We start from the raw sequence: 24,351 nt of genomic DNA on the forward strand, positions 1-24,351 counted from the left end.
CTAGGAGGGGTCCTAGCCTGGGGGGGGGGGATACCGTGTTGCTGCTGGAACGACTAGGAAGGAGCCGATGGGGGCCGGGGGGGAAGAGGAGAGGTGCTATTGCCATGGGGAACGGGTCAAGTAGGTTGTGCTGGTCTGGGGCGTACATCTGCCAAGCTATGGCTAGTCGGCGGGGGAGGGGGGCGGGTTGCCCTCTGGTCCGGCTGATTACCTGGAACGTGAGGGGGCTGAACGGGCCGGTTAAGAGAACCAGGGTGTTCTCCCATCTAAGGGGGTTGAAGGCGGACGTGGCTATGCTCCAGGAGACCCACCTGAAGGTGGCGGACCAGGTCCGTCTGAGGAAGGGGTGGGTGGGGCAGGTTTATCATTCAGGATTGGACGCGAAGAACCGGGGGGTGGCGTTTCTAGTGGGGAAGAGGGTGGCGTTTGAGGCGGCTGAGGTGGTGTCGGACAAGGAGGGCAGATATATCATGGTGAGGGGTAGGCTGCAGGGACAGAAGGTGGTGCTGGTGAACGTATATGCCCCGAATTGGGATGATGCTGGCTTCATGAGGCGATTGTTGGGCCGCATCCCGGACCTGGAGGCAGGGGGCCTGATCATGGGGGGAGATTTTAACACCGTGCTAGATCCCCCACTGGACCGGTCCAGTTCAAGGACGCGTAGGAGACCGGCGGCGGCCAAAGTGCTGAGGGGATACATGGACCAGATGGGAGGGGTGGATCCCTGGAGGTTTGGGAGACCGAGAGCGCGGGAGTATTCCTTTTTCTCTCACGTCCATAGGGTTTATTCCCGGATAGACTTTTTTGTCCTGAGCAGGGGATTGATTCCGAGGGTGCAGGATGCCGAGTACTCGGCCATAGCGATTTCGAACCATGCCCCGCACTGGGTTGATCTGGAGATGGGAGAGGCGCGGGACCAGCGCCCGCTTTGGCGCCTGGATGTGGGGATGCTGGCGGAGGAGGAGGTGTGTAAGAGGGTTCAGAGAAGCATTGAGGGGTATCTGGATACCAATGATACGGGGAGGTCCAGGTGGGGATGGTCTGGGAGGCTCTGAAAGCAGTGATCCGGGGGGAGCTGATCTCCATCTGGGCCCACAGGGAAAGGAGGGAGAGGAAGGAGAGGGAGAGACTGGTGGGAGAGCTTCTGGAGGTGGACAGGAGATATGCGGAGGCACCGGAGGAAGGGTTGCTGGGAGAACGGCGCAGGTTGCAGGCCAATTTTGACTTGTTGACCACCAGAAAGGCGGAGACACAGTGGAGGAGGGCGCAGGGCGCGGTATATGAGTATGGGGAGAAGGCGAGCAGGATGTTGCCGCATCAGCTCCGTAGGCGAGATGCGGCTAGGGAAATTGGGGGAGTGAAGGATGGGGGTGGAAATGTAGTGCAGAAGGGGACAGTAAGTAAACGGGGTCTTTAGGGACTTTTACGAGGGATTGTACCGGTCGGAACCTCCGAGGGGGAGAGAGGGGATGGAGAGCTTCATGAACAGGCTATGTTTCCCAAGGGTTCAAGAGAGGCTGGTAGAGGGGCTGGGGGCGCCGATAGAGTTGGAGGAGCTAGTCAGGGGGATCGGGCAAATGTCAGGTAAGACCCCGGGGCCGGACGGGTTCCCGGCAGAATTTTACAAAAAATATGCGGACCTGGTGGGTCCCCTGCTGGTGCGAACTTTCAATGAGGCGTGGGAGGGGGGGACTGATCTCTTTGATCCTAAAACGGGATAAGGACTCCTTGCAGTGCGGATCATATAGGCCTATATCGCTCCTTAAGGTAGACGCTAAGTTGCTGGCGAAGATCCTGGCTACCAGGATAGAGGATTGTGTGCCAGAGGTAATTCATGAAGATCAGACAGGATTTGTCAAGGGGCAGCAGCTCAACACGTATGTGCGGAGACTGCTCAATGTTATCATGATGCCGGCAGTGGAGGGGGAGGCGGAGATAGTGGTGGCGCTGGACGCAGAGAAAGCGTTTGATAGATTTGAGTGGGGGTACCTGTGGGAGGTACTGGAGAGGTTTGGATTTGGGGAGGGATTCATCAAATGGGTGAGGCTGCTTTACGCGGCGCCGATGGCAAGTGTAGTCACAAATGGAAGGAGATCGGAGTATTTTAGGCTCTATCGTGGGACCAGGCAGGGTTGTCCCCTGTCCCCCCTGCTCTTTGCACTGGAGATTGAACCGCTGGCCATGGCGTTGAGGGACTCAGGAAAGTGGAGGGGTCTGGTGTGGGGTGGGGAGGAGCACCGGGTATCGCTGTATGCGGACAACCTGCTGTTATATGTGGTGGACCCAGAGGGGGGAATGCCGGGGGTGATGGAGCTGTTAACGGAATTTGGGGGCTTCTCGGGCTATAAGCTAAACTTAGGAAAGAGCGAGGTATTTGTAGTGCACCCGGGAGATCAGGAGGTGGGAATTGGGAGGCTCCCCTTCAGGAGGGCAGTGAAGAGTTTCAGGTACCTGGGGGTGCAGGTGGCCAGGAGTTGGGGGGCTCTTCATAAGCTTAACTTCACCAGACTAGTGGAACAGATGGAGGAGGAATTTAAAAGGTGGGAAATGGTGCCGCTATCGCTGGCGGGCAGAGTGCAATCCGTCAAAATGACGGTTCTCCCAAGGTTCTTGTTCCTCTTCCAGTGCTTGCCCATCTTTATCCCTAGGGCCTTTTTTAAAAGGGTGACCAGCAGCATCATGGGATTTGTTTGGGCGCATGGCACCCCGAGGGTGAAGAGGGTCTTCTTGGAGCGGAGTAGAGATGGGGGGGGGGGGGGGGGCTGGCGTTGCCCAACCTCTCGGGGTACTACTGGGCGGCCAATGTGTCGATGGTGCGTAAGTGGGTGATGGAGGGGGAGGGGGCAGCATGGAAACGGATGGAGAGAGCGTCCTGTGGGGATACAAGCCTGGGGGCCCTGGTAACGGCGCCGTGGCCGCTCCCTCCCACGAGGTATGCCACGAGTCCGGTGGTGGGGGCTACCCTCAAGATTTGGGGGCAGTGGAGGCGACATAGGGGAGAAGTGGGGGGCTCGATGGAGGCTCCGTTAAGGGGGAACCATAGGTTCGTCCCGGGGAACATGGATGGGGGATTTCAGGGATGGTATAGAGCGGGCATTAGACAGAGAAGGGACCTGTTTATCGACGGAAGGTTTGCGAGCCTGGGGGAGTTGGAGGAGAAATTTGGGCTCCCGCCGGGAAACATGTTTAGATATCTGCAGGTAAAGGCATTTGCTAGACGGCAGGTGGAGGGATTCCCTTCGCTCCCGCGAGGGGGTGAGTGACAGGGTGCTCTCGGGGGTCTGGGTCGGGGAGGGGAAGATATCCGATATCTACAAGCTTATGCAGGAGGTGGAAGAGGCGCCAGTAGAGGAGCTGAAAACGAAGTGGGAGGGGGAACTGGGGGAACAGATCGAAGATGGGACATGGGCTGATGCCCTGGAGAGGGTAAATTCTTCCTCCTCATGTGCGCGGCTTAGCCTCATTCAATTCAAGGTGCTGCATAGGGCCCACATGACTGGGACGAGGATGAGTAGGGTGAAGATAGGTGTGTCAGGTGCTCGGGGAGTCCAGCGAACCATGCCCATATGTTCTGGGCATGCCCGGCATTGGAGGAGTTCTGGAAGGGGGTGGCGAGGACGGTGTCAAGGGTGGTGGGATCCAGGGTCAAGCCAGGATGTGGACTCGCGATCTTTGAGGTTGGGGTAGAGCCGGGAGTGCAGGAGGCGAAAGAGGCCGGTGTGCTGGCCTTTGCGTCCCTAATAGCCCGGCGAAGGATTTTGCTACAATGGAAGGACGCGAGGCCCCCAAGCGTGGAGGCCTGGATCAATGACATGGCGGGCTTCATTAAGCTTGAGAAGGTCAAATTCGCCCGGAAAGGATCAGTGCAAGGGTTCTTTAAACGGTGGCAACCTTTCCTCGACTTTCTGGCTCAACGATAGGGTACTGGGACAGTAGCAGCAGCAACCTGGCGGGGGGTGGGGGGGGGGGAACGTTGATTATGTTTACTTATTTTATTTAAATTTGATTTATTTAATTTTATTTTATGGTTAAGTTCTCTTGTTGGGGGGGGTGGGGGGAGTGTGATACATGTGATGTTACGGTATGGGGGGAATTGCGGGTGTTATGGAGCTGTTAGTTGCATATTACTGCTTGTTGCTATACCTGTTGTTATATTTTTATATTTTCTGTAAAAAATTCCAATAAAAATTATTAAAAAAAAAAAAAATGTCCTTCCACCCACCGCCATTGCCCCCATAGCCCCAAAGCAACCTTTTGTCCCTACCTCCTCCTGCCATCACATCGAATATCCCTTGGACAGTTCCTTAACAGGTTTGACACTTCCTGAGAAACTTTTACAGGTTTGACACTTCCAGGATATCTTTGGCAGCTTACCATTACCTTAACAGCTGGCACCTCTCTTACGGTTTGGCAGTTCCAATGAGTTTGTACATAAAAAGTGCATAATCATGAATTACCTCTCCCAAAGCAGTACCTTGAGTGGGATTCTCCAGCATCAAAACTTGGGCATTTCACTCTGACTTTTACTGAAGAAAGTCCAGAGTGATTTTCCTACCTGAAGGGGACTAGCAGGGCCCCGGAGTACTCCTCGCAACTCTGGCTGCCGATATGGGGCTCTGCACTTCCGGTCGAGTCTACACATACGCACGATGCACCTTCGGCAGACCCCCGTGCGACATGGCGGACTCACACCCTGGACCGGCTCCAGAAATATAGGCCGTCACCACCCCCCTGAGTTCATGCGCGCCCGCGGATCGGTGGCCCCCGATCACGAGCCTGGTCGATCGTGAACCGCCCCCCCGTGAAGGACCCCCTTCATGGACTGACTCCGCTGCCGCCTCTGGGCGTTCCCGACAGGCAAAACGTGGTTGGAACCACGGAGTCGAGAACTTGGCCAGGTTCCTTGCAGAATCGCCGCGGGGGCCTCTATGAATGGTCCCCTACCCGCGCCGTGTAGAATGCGCACGCGTGATTCGCTGCGATTCTCCGGGGATCGGAGAATCGCCGGAGCAGCGTCCTGCCGGATTTCGGCATCAGCACCCATTCTCCGCCCCCGCACCGATCGGGGTTTCGGTGCAGAGGCTCAGAGAATCCTGCCGCTTATCTCTCCAAAGCGCTGAATGTCCATTAGAACTCACCAAGTTTGTGGAGCTGGCGAGGAGGCAGCTTTCAACCGGGTGAAGAGTACATTAGCAAGGTGCAGCGTGGCATTGTATATCCAGCGAAGCTGAGGATGACTTACAAGCTCAAGGGGCGGAATTCTCCGGTCCCACGATGAATCGGGAAGGCCGTCGTGAACTCGGCCGAGTTTCACGACAGTCTCGGAGGCCGCTCCTCGCACCTTATTCACCCCCACCCGGGGGGCTAGGAGCGGCGCTCCGTAACTCTCGGTCGCCGAGCCTTGACGCTTGCGTCAAGGCGACGCGACGGTGGCGCCTATGTGACATCAGCCGCGCATGCGCAGGTTTGCCAGATCCAACCCGCGCATGCGCTGCTGACGTCACGACGGCTGACGGCTCCAACCCGCCCATGCGCGGTTGCCGTCTTCCCCTCCGCTGCCCCGCAAGACGTGGCGGCTTGATCTTGCGGGGCGGCGGAGGGGAAAGAGTGCATCACTTGGAGACGCCGGCCCGATTGGTGGGGACCAATCGCGGGCCAGTCCCCTCCCGAGCACGGCCGTGGTGCTCACTCCTCTCTCCGCTCCCCACAAGCCACAAACGGCACTTTGGCGCCCATGTTCACGACGGCAGTGACCAGGTGTGGTTGCCGCCGTTGGGAACGTCAGGCCGCTCGGCCCATCCGGGCTGGAAAATCCCCGGTCGGCGTGAAAAACGGCAAGCGGCAATTCTTCCGAGCGGGGGGTGGGAGAATCGCGTGAGGGGCCAGGGGGGCGTGTCATGAGTCGCCCGGCCCTCCCGCGATTCTCCCACCCGGCATGGGGAGCGGCGGAGAATCGCGCTCAAGGACTTTTATTTTGGAACCGCAGAAGCAGCGGAGGAGTTTGCGAAGGCAGAAGGACTGTGGCAGAACTCAGAAATTGAGAAATGGCCATGTGCCGATGTAACCGCATGACTATATTTTCTTCTTTTTTGTTTCACTGCGTGCGGGTGTATGGGCTAACGAAGCCAATGTTGTATATATTTGGACAAGGGAAGTGATGGGGCTTTCACTCGAAGTGAGGGCTCTTTGGAGTGTAGGTGGATATGCGGGGTTTCTGTGCTAAAAGGGGATTTGTGGGCTTTCCTAGGGCGGGCAAGGGGGAAAGGGACCCGGGCGAGGGCCTCCACGCTGGCTGGTTTAAGCCGGCCAGTGAACAGGAGTGAGGTGGGGGGAGGGGCTGCGGCCATCGGAGCCTGGCAGAACAGGGTCTGAGTGGTCTAGCCGGGGTGGAAAGTTGGGCGGAAGGAACCGAGGTTGGGGGGAGGAGTTTTACAAGAGGCAGTAGACGGGAGGAGTTGGAGAGTTTGGGGGGTGTTTACAACTCTTGGGTATCATGTACGGTACTGTTTCAGAGATTGGATGGCATTGAGTGTGGGGTTGGGAGGGGGGGGGGGGGGGGGGGTGGGGGGGGGGGGGGGGAGTGGACTCTGGTGACCATGGGCGGTCCCAAACTCCTTTTTCTTTTTCTCCTTTGCTTTTTGTTTCCACCGTGGGAGGGTTTGTTTTATAGGATGCATATATTGACAGGTGGGGCGTTGTTTGAGGTGGTGGGAGAATGGGATCGTTGTTATTGTTAAGGGGATTGATTTTGTATTTGTTACCGTTTACTGTCTGTGGGTGGGGTGTAAATTTTGAAGGAAAATGTGAAAATAGAGAATAAAAACATTAAAATAAACTTAATTGCAGTGTTAATGTAAGCCTACTTGTGACAATAGTAAAGATTATTGTTATTATTTCTTCAAAAAAAAACTCACCAAGTGCGAGGGGGCACGGTGGTGCAGTGGTTAGCACTGCTGCCTATGGCACTGAGGACCCGAGTTCAAAACCGCCCCCTGGGTCACTGCCTGTGTGCATTTTGTACATTCTCCCCATGTTTCTGTGGGTCTCACTTCCACGACCTAAAGGTGTGAAGGCTCAGTGAATTGGCCATGTTAAATTGCCCCTTCGTGTCTGAAAGGTCGGTGGTGTTACTGGGTTACGAGGATAGGGTGGAGGCGTGGGCTTAAGTAAAGTGCACTTTCCAAGGGCCGAATGGCCTCCTTCTGCACTGTAAATTCTTTGAATGTAGGACATTTTTAGATATATTAAGTGCTGCAGCAATGTTAAGCGTGACACGGCTGGTATTTACACAGCTCGCGACACCTCGCGAGATCTAATTGGATCTCGCGAGATGCTGCAATCTAGATCCCAGCCACAGTGTGTGTGACATAAATTTGCATATTAAGTATGCAGTTGGGCACACTTAAACATGTCTCTGCCAGAGCTAATCAATCCCTGGGTTCTAACGGCCTCACTGAGGAGACCCCCGCTCGGTGCCGTTTTACAACCATCTCTACAAATGGGGACCAGACGGAACAGCACTTCGGGAGATCTCTCAGGTGAGCAGAGACCCCCGAGTGGTCAGACACTGGGCAGAGTGCCAGGCTGGTCGTGCCAAGGTGCCATGGTGGCATTTTGCCCATACCAGGGATGCCCTGCGTTTATGAGGTGCAGTGCAGTGGAACTCAAGAACACCCAACAGGTAAGTTGGGGCATGGGTAGGTAGGTGGGGCTGGTGTTGGGGTCCTGCCCGGTAAGGCCCAAGATAATACCAGAGTCCCTTACAATAGCGGGGTCATTCCCGGTGCTTGTAGTGCCAGGAAACGCCCGACTAACAATTTTTCCTGTTAAATTGGGCCCTATACATCTGCTAAAGTTGTGATTAAGAGGTTAACAATTAGCCAGGCTGTGATGTCACTTATGGGCGGGACTTGGTCTGTTTTTTAGTTTAGTTTCAGCCCTACCCTGCGTCTGTTGTTTTAAATCTCATTTTCAGAGTTCTGCTCTGGGTTCTGATGAAAGGAGTTATGTTTCTCAAACTGACTTCTGAAAGCTTCTCTTCCATGGACTTTGTGAATAAACGTGGAAACCACTCAGTTTTAACTTTTTGAACAAATGGCATTTGATCTGTGTGTGTGTGGAATTTGCAAAATTGAAAGTTTAGAAGTAGATTGGAAAGTAAGCTCAAAGACCTTTTTTTTTGTAAGAACCCTTTTGTTTCAATAAACATTTTATTGAGGTATTTCTTTGGCATTGTAACAGCAACAATATAAAAAATGTACATAAAAATATTAACACAGTGCAAATACCGCCTCCCTCTCCCACAGGTCCCACCATTATTTTAGCCCCTAATCTACGCTAGCCTATCCCCCCGCCCCCTTCTGCTGCCGATTAATTCTCTGCGAAGAAGTCGATGAATGATTGCCACCTCAGGGCGAATCCTAACAATGACACTCTCATGGCGAACTTAATTTTCTCCAGGCAGAGAAAGCCAGCCATGTCCGATAGCCAGGTCTCCGATTTCGGGGGCTTCGAGTCCCTCCATGCTAGTAATATCCGCCTGCGGGCTACCAGGGAAGCAAAGGCCAGAAATCTGCCTCTTTCTCCTCCTGGATTCCCGGATCCTGCGACACCCCGTAAATCACCACCTCTGGACTCAATGCCACCCTTGTATTTAATACCTTAGACATGACATCGGGAAACCCCTGCCAAAATCACCTCAGCTTTGGACATGCCAAGAACATGTGGACATAGTTCGCTGCCCCCCCCCCCCCCCCCCCCCCCCCCGCACATTTTACACACCTGTCCGCCACCCCAAAGTCTGCTCATCCGGGCTACTGTCATGTGAGCTTGGTGCATGACCTTAAATTGGATCAGGCTGAGCCTGGCACATGTTGCGGTCACGTTGACTCTACCTGCCTCCGCAGAAAGTCCCTACCTGCAGATATTGAAATTCGTTTTCCCCCCACCAGTGTAAACTTCTCCTCCAGCATCCTCATACTCGGAAAGCTCCCCTCTATAAACAAGTCCCCCATCCTCTCAATCCTCGCTCTCCGCCAAATTCAGAACACCCCGTCCATCCTCCACGGGGCAAACCAGTGATTATCGCAGATTGGGGACCAGACCAATGCCCCCTCTGCTCCCACATGTCTCTTCCATTGCCCCCAGACTCTCAGGGCCGCCACCACCACTGGACTAGTGGAGTACCACACCGGCAGGAACGGCAGAGACACCGTTACCAACGCCCCCAGACTTGTGCCCTCACAAGAAGCCGCCTCCATACGCATCCATGCTGAGTCTCTCCCCCCGTCATTTTCACGGTTTGGACTCTTCCAGCTAGAGACAACAGGAGTGCAACCCATCTCCGGAAATCATCTTTCATCTGATCTACCAACTGGGCCAAGTTCAATTTATGTAGCTGGTCCCAATCACGCGCGACTTGAATAGCTAGGTACCTGAAACTGTCCCCTACCAATCTAAACGGATGTTCCCCCAGTCGCCTCTCCTGACCCCTCGCCTGTACTGCAGACATCTATCTCTTCCCCATATTAAGCTAATACCCCGAGAACCGGCCAAGTTCCCCTAAAATTCCCATGATTTCTTCCATCCTCTCAATTGGATCCGAAACATATCGGAGCAGGTCATCCGCGTAAAGCGAAACTCTGCGCTAACCCCACACCCCCATCACACACACACCCCCCTCCCCCGGACCAGCCCCTTGAGCCTGTCAGAGCAAATGCCAGCTGCTCTATAGCCAGCGCAAACAGCAGTGGGGAGAGGGGGCATCCCTGTCTCGTCCCCTGGTGCAGTCTAAAATAGTCCAACGTCGTCCTGTTCGTCCGTACACTCGCCACAGGAGCCTGGTACAGCAACCTGACCCAGTCAATAAAGCCCTTCCCAAATCCGAACCACCCCCGAACCTCCCATAAATAATCCCATTTAACCCGGTCAAAAGCTTTTACCGCATCCATTGCGACCACTACCTCCACCTCCCTACTTTCCGGGGGCATCATAATCACGTTTAACAGCCTTCTTACATTAGCCACCAGCTGCCTGCCCTTAACGAACCCCGTCTGATCCTCCACACAATAACGTCCGGTACACAGTCCTCAATCCTGGAGGACAAAATTTTGGCCAACAGTTTGGAGTCTATATTGAACAGTGATATCAGCCTGTAGGACCCACATAGCTCCGGGTTCTTGTCCCATTTCAAGATAGGCAAAATCGTGGCCTGTGACATCGTGCGGGGCAGAACCCCTCTTTCCCTAGCCTCGTTAAACACCTTCAACAGCACCGGTCCCATTATCCCGGAGAACGTTTTATAGAACTCGGTTGGGTACCCGTCCGGTCCTGGGGCCTTACCTGACTGCATGGCCTTCAGACCCTCCACTATCCCCTCCAACCCGATCAGGGCCTCCAGTCCTTCTACCAGCTCCCCACCCACCTTCGGGAAAGTCAGCCCCTCCAGGAAGTGCCTCATCCCCTCCGGCCCTGTAGGGGGTTCCGATCTGTACGGCCGACTGTAGAAATCCCTAAACGCCTTGCTTACCCCTGCCGAATCCCCAACCAAGTTCCCATCCCTGTCAATAACCTTCCCTAGTTCTCTAGCTGCCTACCTCTTTCTGAGCTGCTGTGCAAGCATCCTGCTGGCCTTCTCTCCATGCTCATAGATCACCCCCCACGTCTTTCTGAGCTGTTCCACTGCCCTCCCTGTGGTTAACAGGCCAAATTCCGTCTTAGCCTCCGATGTTTCCTTAAAAGCCCTGCATCTGGAGCCTCCTTTTGACTTGTAAAATCTCTTTTACCAGTTGGTCCATCACTGCCTATCCATCCTGTCCCTGTGAGCCCGGATCAAAATCAGCTCTCCTCTCACCACTGCCTTCAGCGCTTCTCAGACCACCGCTGCTGAGACCTCCCATGTATCATTTACCTGCAGGTAATTCAGCATGGAATTCCTCAGTCTCTTGCACACCGCTTCGTCCGCCAATACCCCTGCATCCAACCTCCATTGCGGGCGCTGCTTGCTATCCATACTAACCTGCAGGTCAACCCAGTGCGGAGCATGGTCCAAGATTGTAATTGGCGAATACCCCGTGTCCACCACTCCTGCCAGCAAGGCCCTACGCACGACAAAGAAGTCGATCCAAGAGTACACCTTATGTGCCATTGCTGGCACCCTGCCCGTTCTCGAGCATGACCGACCCAGGCCGGGATCAATAACTGTATTAAAGTCCCCTCCCATGATCAGCTTGTGCGAGTCCAGGTCCGGTATCTTCCCTAGCATTCTCTTTATAAGTTCCACATCATCCCAATTTGGCGCATATACATTAACCAGCACTACCTTCATCCCCTGCAGCTTACCAGTAACCATGATATATCGACCTCCCACATCCAAAACTATTCTGCCCACCTCAAATGTCACTCGCTTATTAATCAAGATCGCAACCCCTCTAGTCTTTGTATCCAGCCCCAAGTGGAAAACCTGACTGATCCAGCCTTTCCTCAATCTAACCTGGTCCACTACTCTAAGGTGTGTCTCCTGCAACAATACCACGTCCGCCTTCAATCCCCTCAGGTGCGCAAACACACATGCCCTCTTTACCGGCCCATTTAACCCTCAAACATTCCAGATGATCAGCCTAGTTGGGGGGCAGTGTTCCCCCGCCCCCCGTCGATCAGCCATCCCCTTGGGCCCGCTTCCAGCCCCTGCGCCGCACCTCCTCTGGCCCGCCCCTCAGTGGCCCCACCCCGACCTCCTCACTGTCCCTCTACCGAAGTCCCTCTCTCGTCAGCAGAACCATTCCCCCCTCCCCCCCTCGCAACACTACTCTAAAACCTTACACATCTCGTAAACTAAAAAATGCACACACCCCCACTGTGCTTCCGTGAGCTAGCTCACCCAGCTAGCTTCGTGGCCCCCAGCGCCAAGAAGTCTCCCACCCATTGTTCCCTCGTTCCCCTCCCCACCCTTGCTCGTACAATCAAATTCCCTCATCTAACAATCCCCAGACAAACACCCAGCAGCAAGGAAAAAAAAAACACCACCCACCGAAACTCAAACAGGCACGTCTCCACCCCACAAAAGTGCACATCAATGAAAAAGACATTGCCAACATCCACCGAAAAAAGAAAGCGAAAAGGGAAAATAAACTTTTCCCCCCCCAAACAGAACTCAAAAACAAAAACGAAACAATAAGGGGAGACAAAACCAATTTGAAACAGAAAAAAGGGCCCAATATAGGCCAACAAGTTGCCTCAAAGTTCGAGAGTTCTCAGACCCCCACCAGTCCTTTTCTTTTAGCAAAGTCCAGCGCATCTTCGGGCGACTCACAATAATGATGCTGGTCCTCACATGTTACCCAAAGACAAGCCGGATACAGCAGTCCGAATTTCACCTGCTTCTTGAAGAATATTGACTTAACTTGGTTAAAGCTTGCCGTCTTCCTCGCCACCTCCACACTCAGGTCCTGGTACACCCGCAGGATACTGTTGTCCCACTTATAGCTCCGCATTGGTTTCGCCCACCGAAGAATACATTCCTTATCCAGGAAACTATGGAATTTAGCACCATTGTCCTCGGAGGGACCCCAGTTCGTGGCTTCCTCGCAAGCGCACTATACGCCCTGTCCACCTCCAACAGCCGGGGGAATACCCCCTCCCCCAGCAACTTTTTGAACTTAGCCACTATGTATGCCCCAGCGTCCGCTCCCTCAGCCCCCTCCGGGAGCCCGACAATTCTCAAGTTCTGCCAGCGGGACCGATTCTCAAGGTCCTCCACCTTCTCCAGAAGCCTTTTCTGCTGGTCCTGAAGCATACCCACCTCCAGCTCCACCGCTGTTTGATGCACCTCCTGCTCAGCCAGCACCTGCTCAACCTTCTGAATCGCCTGATCCTGGGCGTCCAATCTGTGCTCCAGCCAATCGATCGATTCTTTAATCGGGTCCAAACAGTCCCACTTCTGCTTGGCAAAACCGTCCTGAATGACCTGCATCAACTGCTCTGTTGGTCGCTGTGCCGCCACCCCAGGGTCCGGTCCTCGGCCATGCTGTCTCCTGCTGCAGCTTCAACACAGCTCTTGGCTAACTTTTTATTTCTGCCCTTTCGTGCACTTCTGGTCCTCTGCGCCATACACTAATATGTGGAAACGGTGACCAATTGCCTCAGCTTCGAATTCACCATCTAAAACCAGAAAAAGGTCCGGGCAAAGGTCCAAAAGTCCGACCAGAGTGGGAGACACCAAATGTGCGACTTACTCCTTCATAGCTACCACCGGAAGTCCCTTTTTTGTAAGAACTCTTTAACTGTTAATTGAAAAGCTGCTTTTTCCTTGGATGTTAATGGTGTTAATCCTGTGTACATAATAAAGTTTGTTTTAATATAAATTATCCTCAGTTGTCAGTGGAATCACTCCTGGAGCGAATTATTCTTTCCTCAAAGTTTAAAAATGAAAAATGTTTGGTGTCTCATCCAGTTTCCTAATATAAATTGGGGTCTGGCCCAGGTACTGTAACACTTGCCCTGTGTGTCAACACCTTTGATTATCAATTGACATCCAAGGTGCATTTACAGGACAAGCTAGCATCATGTGCAGATGTTTCACTTTGCGCTGAAACTATAAGTTATTTTATCATTTGTTATATATGAATGGGCTTCGAGTGTGCAGTTTGCTCGCCAGGAGGATAAACATAACAGAAAATTTCTACTCTAAATTTTAAGCTGTGGAAAATTTTGGGTGGGGTAGGGTGGGTCACATATATCTGAATTCAAAATATTTATTTGGATTGGGCAGGGCTGTGCCTCGGTGTGCTGACATGGCCTGTGAATTTCTGGGGCCACTATTTCAAAGAGTAGCTTTGAAAGCTAAGCTGAGATCTATAATGAAAATAGTTGGTCTGTAAGATGTTACAAGCTGCTCAATTGTGTACTAAAACGTTGTTATTACTAAAACAGAATTATGCTTGAAGAATCTACATGCATTGTCTTCTATTGGTTTGATAAAAATGGATGAAGAGATCAATTTCAAGCCTACAGGTGAAAATATCTAAGTAAATTCAAATTAAGTTTTCTGCTTCAAATTAAAAACATTACAACAGTATTGACATTGCAGCATGTTAACTTTTTCTTTTATATTTAATAGAAACTGGGAGACTAATGGCTCGCTATTGTATTGCTTTTGATACAATGAAACTTTTCTACTTGGTCACTGGAAGTGAAACTTTAACTGAACTGGTAATTTGATAACTTATTGAAGATCTAGAAGTGATGACGCATCTATTGCACATTACTAAAATTCTAGGTGGATCTGACAAACATCTAAATTATTTTTATGGCCACAATAAAAGAGATAATTGCTACGATTATTTGGGTAGGCTTATGTCATTAGATTAGTAATCCAGAGGTTGGACTAATAATCCTGAGGCATGAGTTCAATTCCCACCATTGCACTTGGGAATTTAAATTCAGTGAATTAAATAATGTAAACCACTAGTCCTTGCCCAGCCTGTTCTATGAGTGATTCTGAATCCACATCAATGTGATTACCTCTTAAGTGTTCTCTGAAATGGTCCCGCAAACCTGGAAAAATAACCCACCCAATTTTCTCTCTGTAATTTAAATGGAAGAAAATTGTGCAGTTTCCTTTATGGATGATGCATTATCAATTACGTCGAGACGAGAGTAGAGAGTAATCGAGGCTTTATTACACAGAGATGTGTGGCCTACAGCAGCTGACGAAATGGCTGCTGTTCGGCGAGCCCACACATTTATACTCCGCCTACTGGGCGGAGCCAGCAGGCAGGGATCTACCCCCGTACCTGTAGTACAGAGCCTTACTGTAATACCCTTATATACAATATAATACAACAGTGGTGACTAGCACATTCACCTCCTGTTAAAAATGTATCCAGCGGGAGTGGTGGGAAACTATGTGCATACAGATTGGTTTTAAAATTACAGAGAAGGTTACAAATTTAGACGATCGGGCGCCTTGATCTTCGTTGAGAGCACCGCATTGCTGGTGGTGACTCAGGCATCAGCTTGGTCTTCGGTGACTCCGGGAGCGTGTCGAAATCCTCTTCATCCCCGGATGGGAGCAAGGGGAGGACCGATTGTCCTGGAGCGGAGGCTGCGGTGTGGTGCACCGGGGGAAGGGAGGATGGCGCCGGGGCAGAGCGGGGGTGTGTGTGGGGACCTAGCTGGTGCCAGGTCCCTGAGGGAGACTGTGTCTTGGCAGCCGTCGGGGTACGCTGTGTAGGCGTACTGCGGGTTTGTGTGGAGTAGCTGCACCCTCTCAACCAACAGGTCCGCCTTGTGGAGCCGCAGGTGTTTACGGAGGTGAACGGGTCCTGGAGCTGCCAGCCACGTTGGGAGCGAAACCCCGGAGGTGGGCATCCCGGGGAAGGCAAAGAGACGTTCATGGGGGTTTCGTTAGTCGCGGCGCACAGGAGCGACCAACTGGAATGAAGTGCGTTGGGAAGGACCTCCTGCCAGCGGGAGACCGGGAGATTTCTGGACCGTAGGGCCAGCTGGATGGCCCTCCAGACTGTCCCATTCTCCCGCTCCACCTGCCCGTTTCCCCTGGAGTTGTAGCTGGTTGTCCTGCTCAAGGCAATGCCCCTGTTGATCAGCTACTGGCGCAGCTCATCGCCAATAAATGAGGATCCCCGGTCGCTGTGGACGTAGGCGGGGAAACCGAACAGAGCGAAGATGGTGTTGAGGGCTTTGATGACGGTGGCCGACGTCATATCGGGGCGGTGAAGAGGAATCGGGAATACTCGTCGACCACACTAAGAAAGTATGTGTTGCGGTCGGTGGAGGGGAGGGGCCCTTTGAAGTCCACGCTGAGGCGTTCAAAGGGGCGGGAGGCCTTCACCGGGCGCGCACAATCTGGCCGGTAGAAGTGCGGTTTACACTCCGCGCAGACCTGGCAGTCTCTGGTGATAGCTCTGACTTCCTCGATGGAGTAGGGCAGATTGTGGGCCTTAATGAAATGGTAGAAGCGGGTGACTCCTGGGTGACAGAGATTGTCGTGCAGGGTCCGGAGTCAGTCCACTTGTGCGCTGGCACCTGTACCTCGGGACAGGGCATCGGGGGGCTCGTTGAGCATACCGGCGCGATACAAACATTTCGTAGTTGTAGGTGGAGAGCCCGATCCTCCACCTCAAGATTTTATCATTTTTGATCTTACCCCGCTGTGTGTTGTTAATCATGAAGGCAATCGACCGTTGGTCAGTGAGGAGAGTGAATCTCCTGCCGGCCAGGTAATGCCTCCACTGTCGCACAGCTTCAACGATCGCTTGGGCCTCCTTTTCGGCAGAGGAGTGCCGAATTTCGGAGGCATGGAGAGTGCGGGAAAAGAATGCCACAGGACTGCCTGCCTGGTTGAGGGTGGCGGCCAGAGCGACGTCTGATGCATCGCTCTTGACTTGGAAGGGGAGCGTCTTGGCGACCGTGTGCATCGCGGCCTTGGCGATGTCGGCCTTGATACGGTTGAAGGCCTGGTGAGCCTCGGCCGTCATTGGGAAAGCGGTGAATTCAATGAGTGGGCGGGCCTTGTCCGCATAGTTTGGGACCCACTGGACGTAATACGAAAAGAACCCAGGCATCGTTTGAGGGCCTTGGGGTAGTGGGGGAGGGGGAGTTCCATGAGGGAGTGCATGCAGTCGGGGTCGGGCCCTAGAACTCCGTTGTGAACCACATAGCCGAGGATTACTAATCGGTTCATGCTGAACACACACTTCTCCTTGTTGTAAATTAAGTTGAGGAGAGTGGCGGTGTAGAGAAATTTGGAAAGGTTAGCGTCGTGGTCCTGCTGGTCGTGACCGCAGATGGTGACGTTGTCCAGGTACGGGAAAGTGGCCCACAGTCCGTACCGGTCAAACATTCAGTCCATCTCCCGTTGGAAGACCGAGACTCCGTTGGTGACGCCGAAGGGAACCTTAAGGAAATGGTAAAGGCGGCCGTCTGCTTCAAACGCAGTGTATGGGCGGTCCGCCTTACAGATGGGGAGCTGGTGATAAGCAGATTTCAGATCCACTGTCGATAAGACCCGGCACTGTGCAATCTGATTGACCATATCAGATATGCGTGGGAGGGGGTATGCGTCGAGCTGCATGTACCAGTTGATGGTCTGACTGTAGTCAACGACCATCATGTTTTTCTCCACGGTTTTCACCACTACCACTTTGGCTCTTCAGGGGCTGTTGCTGGCCTCGATGATACCTTCCCGCAGCAGCCGATGGACATCAGACCTGATAAAGGTCCTGGGCGCTGTACCGCCTGCCCCTGGTGGTGACAGGTTTGCAATCTGGGCTTAGGTTTGCAAAAAGGGAAGGCGGGTCGACCTTAAGGGTCGCGAGGCCGCAAACAGTAAGGGGTGGTAAGGGCACGCCAAAATTCAGGGTTAGGCTCTGGAGGTTGCACTGGAAATCCAGGCCGAGTAGCAAGGCAGCGCAGAGGTTGGGAAGGATGTAGAGCCGGAAGCCGCTGAACTCTAAGCCCTGGACGGTGAGGGTGGCGATGCAGTACCCCCGGATCGCTACGGAGTGGGATCCAGAGGCCAAGGAGATTCTTTGATTAGCGGGGGAGCAGTGCCTTACTGTATCGGGGTGGATCAAGCTCTTAGTGCTCCCGGAGTCCAGAAGGCAGGATATCTCGTGCCCATCGACCTTCACCTTTGTCGAAGCGGTCGCGAGGTTGTGCAGTGGAGACTGGTCGATCGTAACCAAGGCGAGATGCGGCTGGTCGGCGGCGGTTGCAGGCAATGAGCGGCCCGATGAGGTGGCCGACGGGCAGGGGTCCTGACGCGGGCAAGATGACGGCGTTCTCAGGCCGCACGTGTCCTGGGGCAGGCAAGATGGCAGTGGCCATTGGTTGTGAGGCAAGCAAGATGGTGGCGCCCATGGGCCACACGTGTTGTGAGTGGAGCAAGATGGCGGTGCCCACGGGCCGCACGTTGTCTGAGGAGAGGGAGATGGCAGCGCCCACTGGCCGCATGTGGGGAGTGCTGGGACAATAGCGGCGATTGAGCGGGCCTGGCACACTGCAGAGAAATGTCCCTTCTTGCCACAGGCCTTGCAGAGCGCTCTCCGCACCAGGCAGCGCCGCCAGGGGTGTTTTGTCTGTCCGCAGAAGTAGCATTTGGGTCCCCCAGGGTTGGTTGGCTGCCGCGCGGCGCAAGCGTGAGAGTCCACACTGATGGGGTGGCCGCCGGTGGGGTCCACAATGCACAGGCGGGGGTGGGCTGTGCAGACGGGGGCATAAGCCTGTACGTTGCGTGAGGCGACCGTGAGCGAGAGCGCTAGTTTCTTGGTCACCGCGAGGTCAAGCGTGGCCCCTTCTAAGAGGCGCTGGCTGATGTAGTCAGACCCTATGCCCGTAACGAACGCGTCTCTCATTAGCAGGTTCGAATGTTCAGTGGCCGAAATGGACTGGCAGTCACAGTCTCTCACCAGGGCGAGCAGGGCACGTCAGAAATCTTGCACAGACTCACCGGGAAGTTGGTGCCACGTGGACAGGAGGTGCCTGGCGTAGATCTTGTTGGTCCGCTGAGCGTAATTCTCCTTCAGTAGCGCCATGGCCTATGCATAGGTCGGCGCGTCCTGGACGAGGGGAAAAACGTTGGAGTTCTGCCGCGTGTACAAAATCTTGTGCTTCTGGGATTGGGTCTGGCGCAGACCCAATGTATGCTTCAAAGCAAGCTAGCCAATGTTCGAAGTCTTTTTTGGCGTTGTCTGTTTGAGGATGCAGCTGCTGGCGATCCGGCTTGATGCGGAGGTCCATCTCTGAAAATCTCTGTGTAATAAATTGATGCACTATCAATTACAACGAGACGAGAGTAGAATGTAATTGATGCTTTATTACACAGAGATGTGTGGCCTCCTACAGCAGCTGACGAAATGGCTGCTGTTCGGAGAGCACACACATTTACACTCCGCCTACTGGGCGGAGCCAGCTGGCAGAGATCTATCCCCGTACCTGTAGTACAGGGGCCTTACGGTAATACCTATATATACAATATAATACAACAGTGATGACTACCACAATGGATGCAACAGTATTTGAGTCTAGACAATCCAGTGAAAAGTAAAGCATTTCTTAACGTCTTCAGCTAGAAGTGCCAAGCGGTGATGCATCGCGGCAGCCTCCTCAGGACTCCAGCATCACAGGTCCCAGTCTTCGGTCAATTCAATTCACTCCAAATGATATCAAGAAACGGCCGAAGACAGTGTATACTGCAAAATCTATGGGCCCTGATAACATTCTGGCAATAGTATTGAAGACTTGTGCTCCAGAATTAGCTGCACCCCTAGCCAAGGTCAGCTGATGCATGGGAACACCACCACCTGCAAGTTCCCCTGCAAGTCGCACACCATCTTGACTTGGAACTATATTGCCATTTCTTCATTGTTGTTGGGTTAAAACCCTGAAACTCCTTCCCTAACAGCACTGTGGGTGTACCAACATTGAACCACTTCGACTGTAGCAGTTCAAGGAGGCAGCTCACCACCACCACCTTCTAAGGACAATTAGGAATGGGCAATAAATGCTGACCTAGCCAGCAACACTCCCTTCCCGTGAAAGAATAAAACAAAACTTGGGTACAGATCCAATATCCCCTATCATAGCAGTCAGTTTGAAGTGAAACTGGTTTGTACTGATGCTAGTCACATGGAAATAAGACTGTCAGAGAAGCACTAACCATAGTGATGTAAAGAAATGTCAAAAAGCAACCCACGAAAGGTTGCAGTGGAAAAATTGATCAAAAGAGAGAGGAAAAGAGATTACATATTAGCTGATGAGCAAAAGTCCAACATATTGACTAACATTTGAAGCCTTGAAAGAAAGCATAAATATGGGGCATATAATTTGAAGCATGGAAGGAGTGAAACAATTAAAGAAAATAGAAGAGAGTGATTTTAGATTATTTTTAAATAAATGGTTGGGTTGTATGTCAACTAGGGGCGGTACGGTAGCACAGTGGTTAGCACTGTTGCCTCACAGCGCCAGGGTCCCCGATTCCCGGCTTGGGTCCGGAGGCTGCACATTCTCCCGTGTCTGCATGGGTTTCCTCCGGATGCTCCAGTTTCCTCCCACAAGTCCCAAAGGACGTGTTAGTTAGATGAATTGGACATTTCTGAATTCTCCCTCTGTGTACCTGAACGAGTGTGGCGACTTGTGACACTTATAAGCCTACTTGTGACACTTATAATAATAATAATTATAACCTTGTCACAAGTATGAAGTTACTGTGAAATGCCCCTAGTCGCCACATTCTGGCGCCTGCTCAGGTAAGCTGGTACGGGAATCAGCTGTCTAGCCCACTGAGCTAAACCAGCTAACCCACTGAGCTAAACCAGCTAACCAGATTATTATTGAGCAAGTTTTATACACATCGTTGTTTCTATCTGGTATTAAATGATGTCAAACTTCCATTTTTATTGGAAAATTAAAGTAATTTTATTGATAGCTCAGGTTTCGTATGAAAGGAGAAGCAGCTCGCAATTCACTGTCTTTCTGAATAATGTATGTTTATAAGTGACGAATTTTGGGATAACAAAACTTTAACATTTATAAACATCATTAAACAGCACAACTAGCATGTGCTTGATTAGGCTATTAGGCCCCTTACACTTGATCTGCCATTCAATGACATCATGGCTGATCTGTATTTAAACTCCATTTACCTGTATCTATCTTACATGTGAACATCACTAATTTAATATGATGAAATTATTTTAGTTGTTGTTAATGCATACTTTGAGCCAAACTGATTTCCATGGTATAAGCCACCTGTTAAAAATTAAGTTTTCAGCTGCAATCAACATTTGGCTTGGAAATATAATCAAGAGTTTATTTTTTCACAGAACTTCATTGCAGTGTTAATGTAAGATTATTATTATGATTATATTTAACATCTCACATTATACTTGGTAAAATAGATCACATTATTCTCCAACTGCAAAGAATTTACTGATGTTCAACTGAGAGTTAATGAGAAGAAGATTCTTAACATGCTGAACAAAGACAAGAATCGAATTACTATCAGGTAATATAGTTACATTATTTGGAATTGCAAGTTTATAGATGTGCAGCTGACAGTAACTTATTTTATAAATTATTCACATTATCATATTATACATACTATAACTAAAGACAGGAATTACTACCAGGTGATGTTGGCCATATTTACTTGAAAGATACTTCAGAATGGATGAAAAAAATGAAAAATTCAAATCGCTTATAGGCTTCAAATGAAGTTACTGTGAAAAGCCCCTAGTCGCCACATTCCAGCGCCTGTTTGGGGAGGCTGGTACAGGATATTGCTTTTGCATAACTAATCAAGCTTTAACAACTCACAGAGTACTCCATAAGTTACTTATTTCTAACTGTTTCATTGTTATCTTTAGCTATGCCATTCTTGTCATGTTTTGTTATAGTTTGCCACCTTAAATCTCAGATTTTCAGGTAACGCAAACCTGGGAAGTTAAATAAACAGTGAGAATAGCGATAGAGTTCAAGAGGACATAGACTGGCTCGAGAAATGGGTGATCACATGGCAACAGATTTTGTTGGGAAGAATGAAGATAGGCCATTAAAACTAAATTAGGGTCCTCGTGAGAGAGAGGGAGAAAAACCAGGGGACGTTTGTGCACACTCATTGAAAGTGGTGGAACAGGTTAACGAAGCAATTAATAAAGCATTGGGATGTTGGCTTTGTAAACAGAGGCATGGAGTACAAAAGCTAAGAACTTGTACTGAACCTACATAAACACTAATTCAGTCGTATTTGGTGTATTGTATCCGATTCTGACCATCAAACTTTAGCAGGGTATGAAGGCTTTGGTGAGAGCACGGAAAGGTTTAACTTAGAGTGGTTCCAAGGAAGCAGAATTACATTTGCATAAATGTGGTAGTATGACTCGGGGTATTACGGTACCTCAGAAGTGAGCTGCTATTGGTGCAGAGGACTCGCTGCCCATTGGCCCGGGTAAGGCATGCGCCTCTCAGCCGATTGGCTGAGATGTAGGTAGCTCCGCCGACAAGGCGGGATATAAGAACCCGTGCTTCCCGGCAGTCGGCCTTTCTTCTGTACGTCTGCTGCCGGGCACACATCTTGTGCATTAAAGCCTATCGTTTAGATCTCATCTTCGTCTCGTGTCCATTAATGCACAAGTTTTTAAAGGATGGACCTTCGTATCAAGCCGGAGTGCCTTCGACTCAGCCCGCACGCAGCAAATGCAACAGCAGCATTTAAACACTGGCTGGCGTGTTTCAATTGTTACTTGAGCACAGCCGAAAACCGCCCAACGAGGGATCAAAAACTGCACATCCTCCACTCGTGCGTTGGCACCGCTGTGTATATGCTCATAGAAGACACAACAGACTATGACGCAGCCATGGACTTGCTTAAGGGACATTTCATCCGGCCGTTGAACCAGGTCTACGCTCGGCACTTACTGTCATGAGACAGCAATTCCCTGGTGTGTCGTTAGACGAATTCTACCGGGCCCTTCTTGTTCTGGGGAGAAACTGCGCCTGCCCACAAGTTTCTGCGGCCGAGACCGAACTTTTAAGAAGAGATGCTTTTGTTGCGGGTATGCAATCTTCCCAGATCTGCCAGAGACTCTTAGAGAAAGAAACGCTGAAGCACGGCCCCTCGCCTCCTCTCTAGATGTCGCTAATCGCAACGCCCGCGCGTACGCTCCCGACCGCATGGCGGCCCCCTGGGCAGCATGGAACGCGACCCCCCTCACCTCCTCAGACTCGGACCCCCCTCAGGCCTGCACCGCAGGGTGCCCCGATAAACCTACGGGGCCCCGCTGCTACTTTTGTGGCCAGGCCAAGCACCCCCACCAGCGCTGCCCGGCCCGCACCGCAACTTGTAAAGGCTGCAAAGGCTGCAGCAAGAAGGGCCATTTTGCGGCTGTTTGCCAGTCCAAGGCGGTCGCTGCAGTCCCAAGCAGCGACCACGGATTTCCCCCCCCCCCCCCCCCCCCCCCCTGCGCTCCTCAGGGGTCCCATGCGGCCCGCGGACCTCGCTGCTCCCACCGCCACAAGTGATCCCCGGGCGCCAGCATTTTGGGCCCCTGTCGCCACGTGCGATCCCCGGGCTACGCCATTTTGTTCACCTCCCCACCACGTGCGGCCAACAGGCGCTGCCATCTTGGATCGGCACCGAGGATCCCGCAAGTGACCACTCGCTGCCGGATGACGACTCGGAGTTCCTGCCACGACTCGCCTCAGTAACATTGGATCAGTCACGGCCCCACACGCTGTCCACGGCGACCACGAAGATCCTCCTCAATGGCCACGAGACGAGCTGCCTGCTGGACTCCGGGAGCACAGAAAGTTTTGTCCACCCCGCAACGGTAAGACGCTGCGCACTTCCCGTTTACCCGGTGAAACAAAGAATCGCACTGGCCTCCAGTCCGCACTCGGTCCAGATCATAGGGTGCTGCATAGCGGACCTCACGGTCCAGGGGAGGGAGTTTAAAAACTATAAGCTCTTCGTCCTTCCCCATCTCTGCACGGCAGCACTCCTGGGGTTAGATTTCCAGTGCATCCTCCAGAGTTTAACGTTCAAATTCGGTGGCCCTATGCCCCCCCTTACTGACTGCAGCCTCGCGTCCCTCAAGGTCGTCCCCCATCCTTGTTTGCAAACCTCACCCCGGATTGCAAACCCGTCGCCACCAGGAACCGACGGTACAGTGCCCAGGACCGGACCTTCATCAGGTCTAAAGTCCAAAGGCTTCTGAAGGAAGGGGTTATAGAGGCTAGCAACAGCCCCTGGTGAGCACAAGTGCTGGTGGTTAAGACCGGGGAGAAAAATCGGATGGTCATAGACTACAGTCAGACCATCAACAGATTTACTCAGCTGGACGCGTATCCTCTCCCACGTATCTCCGACCTGGTCAACAGGATCGCGCAGTACAAGGTCTTTTCCACGGTGGACCTTAAGTCCGCCTACCACCAGCTCCCCATCCGCGCGAGTGACTGAAAGTACACTGCTTTCGAAGCGGATGGACGACTCAACCACTTTTTAAGGGTTCCTTTCGATGTCACAAATGGGGTCTCGGTCTTCCAAAGGGAGATGGACCGAATGGTCGACCAACATGGTTTACGGGAAACCTTCCCGTATCTCGATAATGTCACCATCTGCGGCCACGACCAGCAGGACTAGGACGCCAACCTCCGCAAATTCCTCCGTACCGCAAAACTCCTTAACCTGACCTACAATAAGGATAAGTGCGTGTTTAGCACAGACCGTTTAGCCATCCTCGGCTACGTAGTGCGTAACGGAGTGATAGACCCCGACCCCGAACGCATGCACCCCCTGATGGAGCTCCCCCTCCCCCACTCCCTCAAAGCCCT

At 52.2% G+C, this 24,351-nt stretch overlaps 1 protein-coding gene across 5 annotated transcripts in view; it reads left to right on the forward strand.

The window, feature by feature from the left end:
* The window catches only part of hfm1 (helicase for meiosis 1), a 281,213-nt gene that overhangs the window by 131,862 nt on the left and 125,000 nt on the right, over positions 1-24,351 (forward strand). For all 5 annotated transcript variants that reach the window (XM_038793806.1, XM_038793808.1, XM_038793809.1 and 2 more), the window contains 3 exons: positions 13,930-14,010; positions 14,117-14,208; positions 20,919-21,025. In XM_038793806.1, coding sequence (XP_038649734.1) covers positions 13,930-14,010; positions 14,117-14,208; positions 20,919-21,025 — 280 coding nt within the window. The remainder of the gene's footprint in view (positions 1-13,929; positions 14,011-14,116; positions 14,209-20,918; positions 21,026-24,351) is intronic.

This window comes from Scyliorhinus canicula, chromosome 4, assembly GCF_902713615.1.
Source record: "Scyliorhinus canicula chromosome 4, sScyCan1.1, whole genome shotgun sequence".
NCBI classification, from domain to species: Eukaryota; Metazoa; Chordata; class Chondrichthyes; order Carcharhiniformes; family Scyliorhinidae; genus Scyliorhinus; species Scyliorhinus canicula.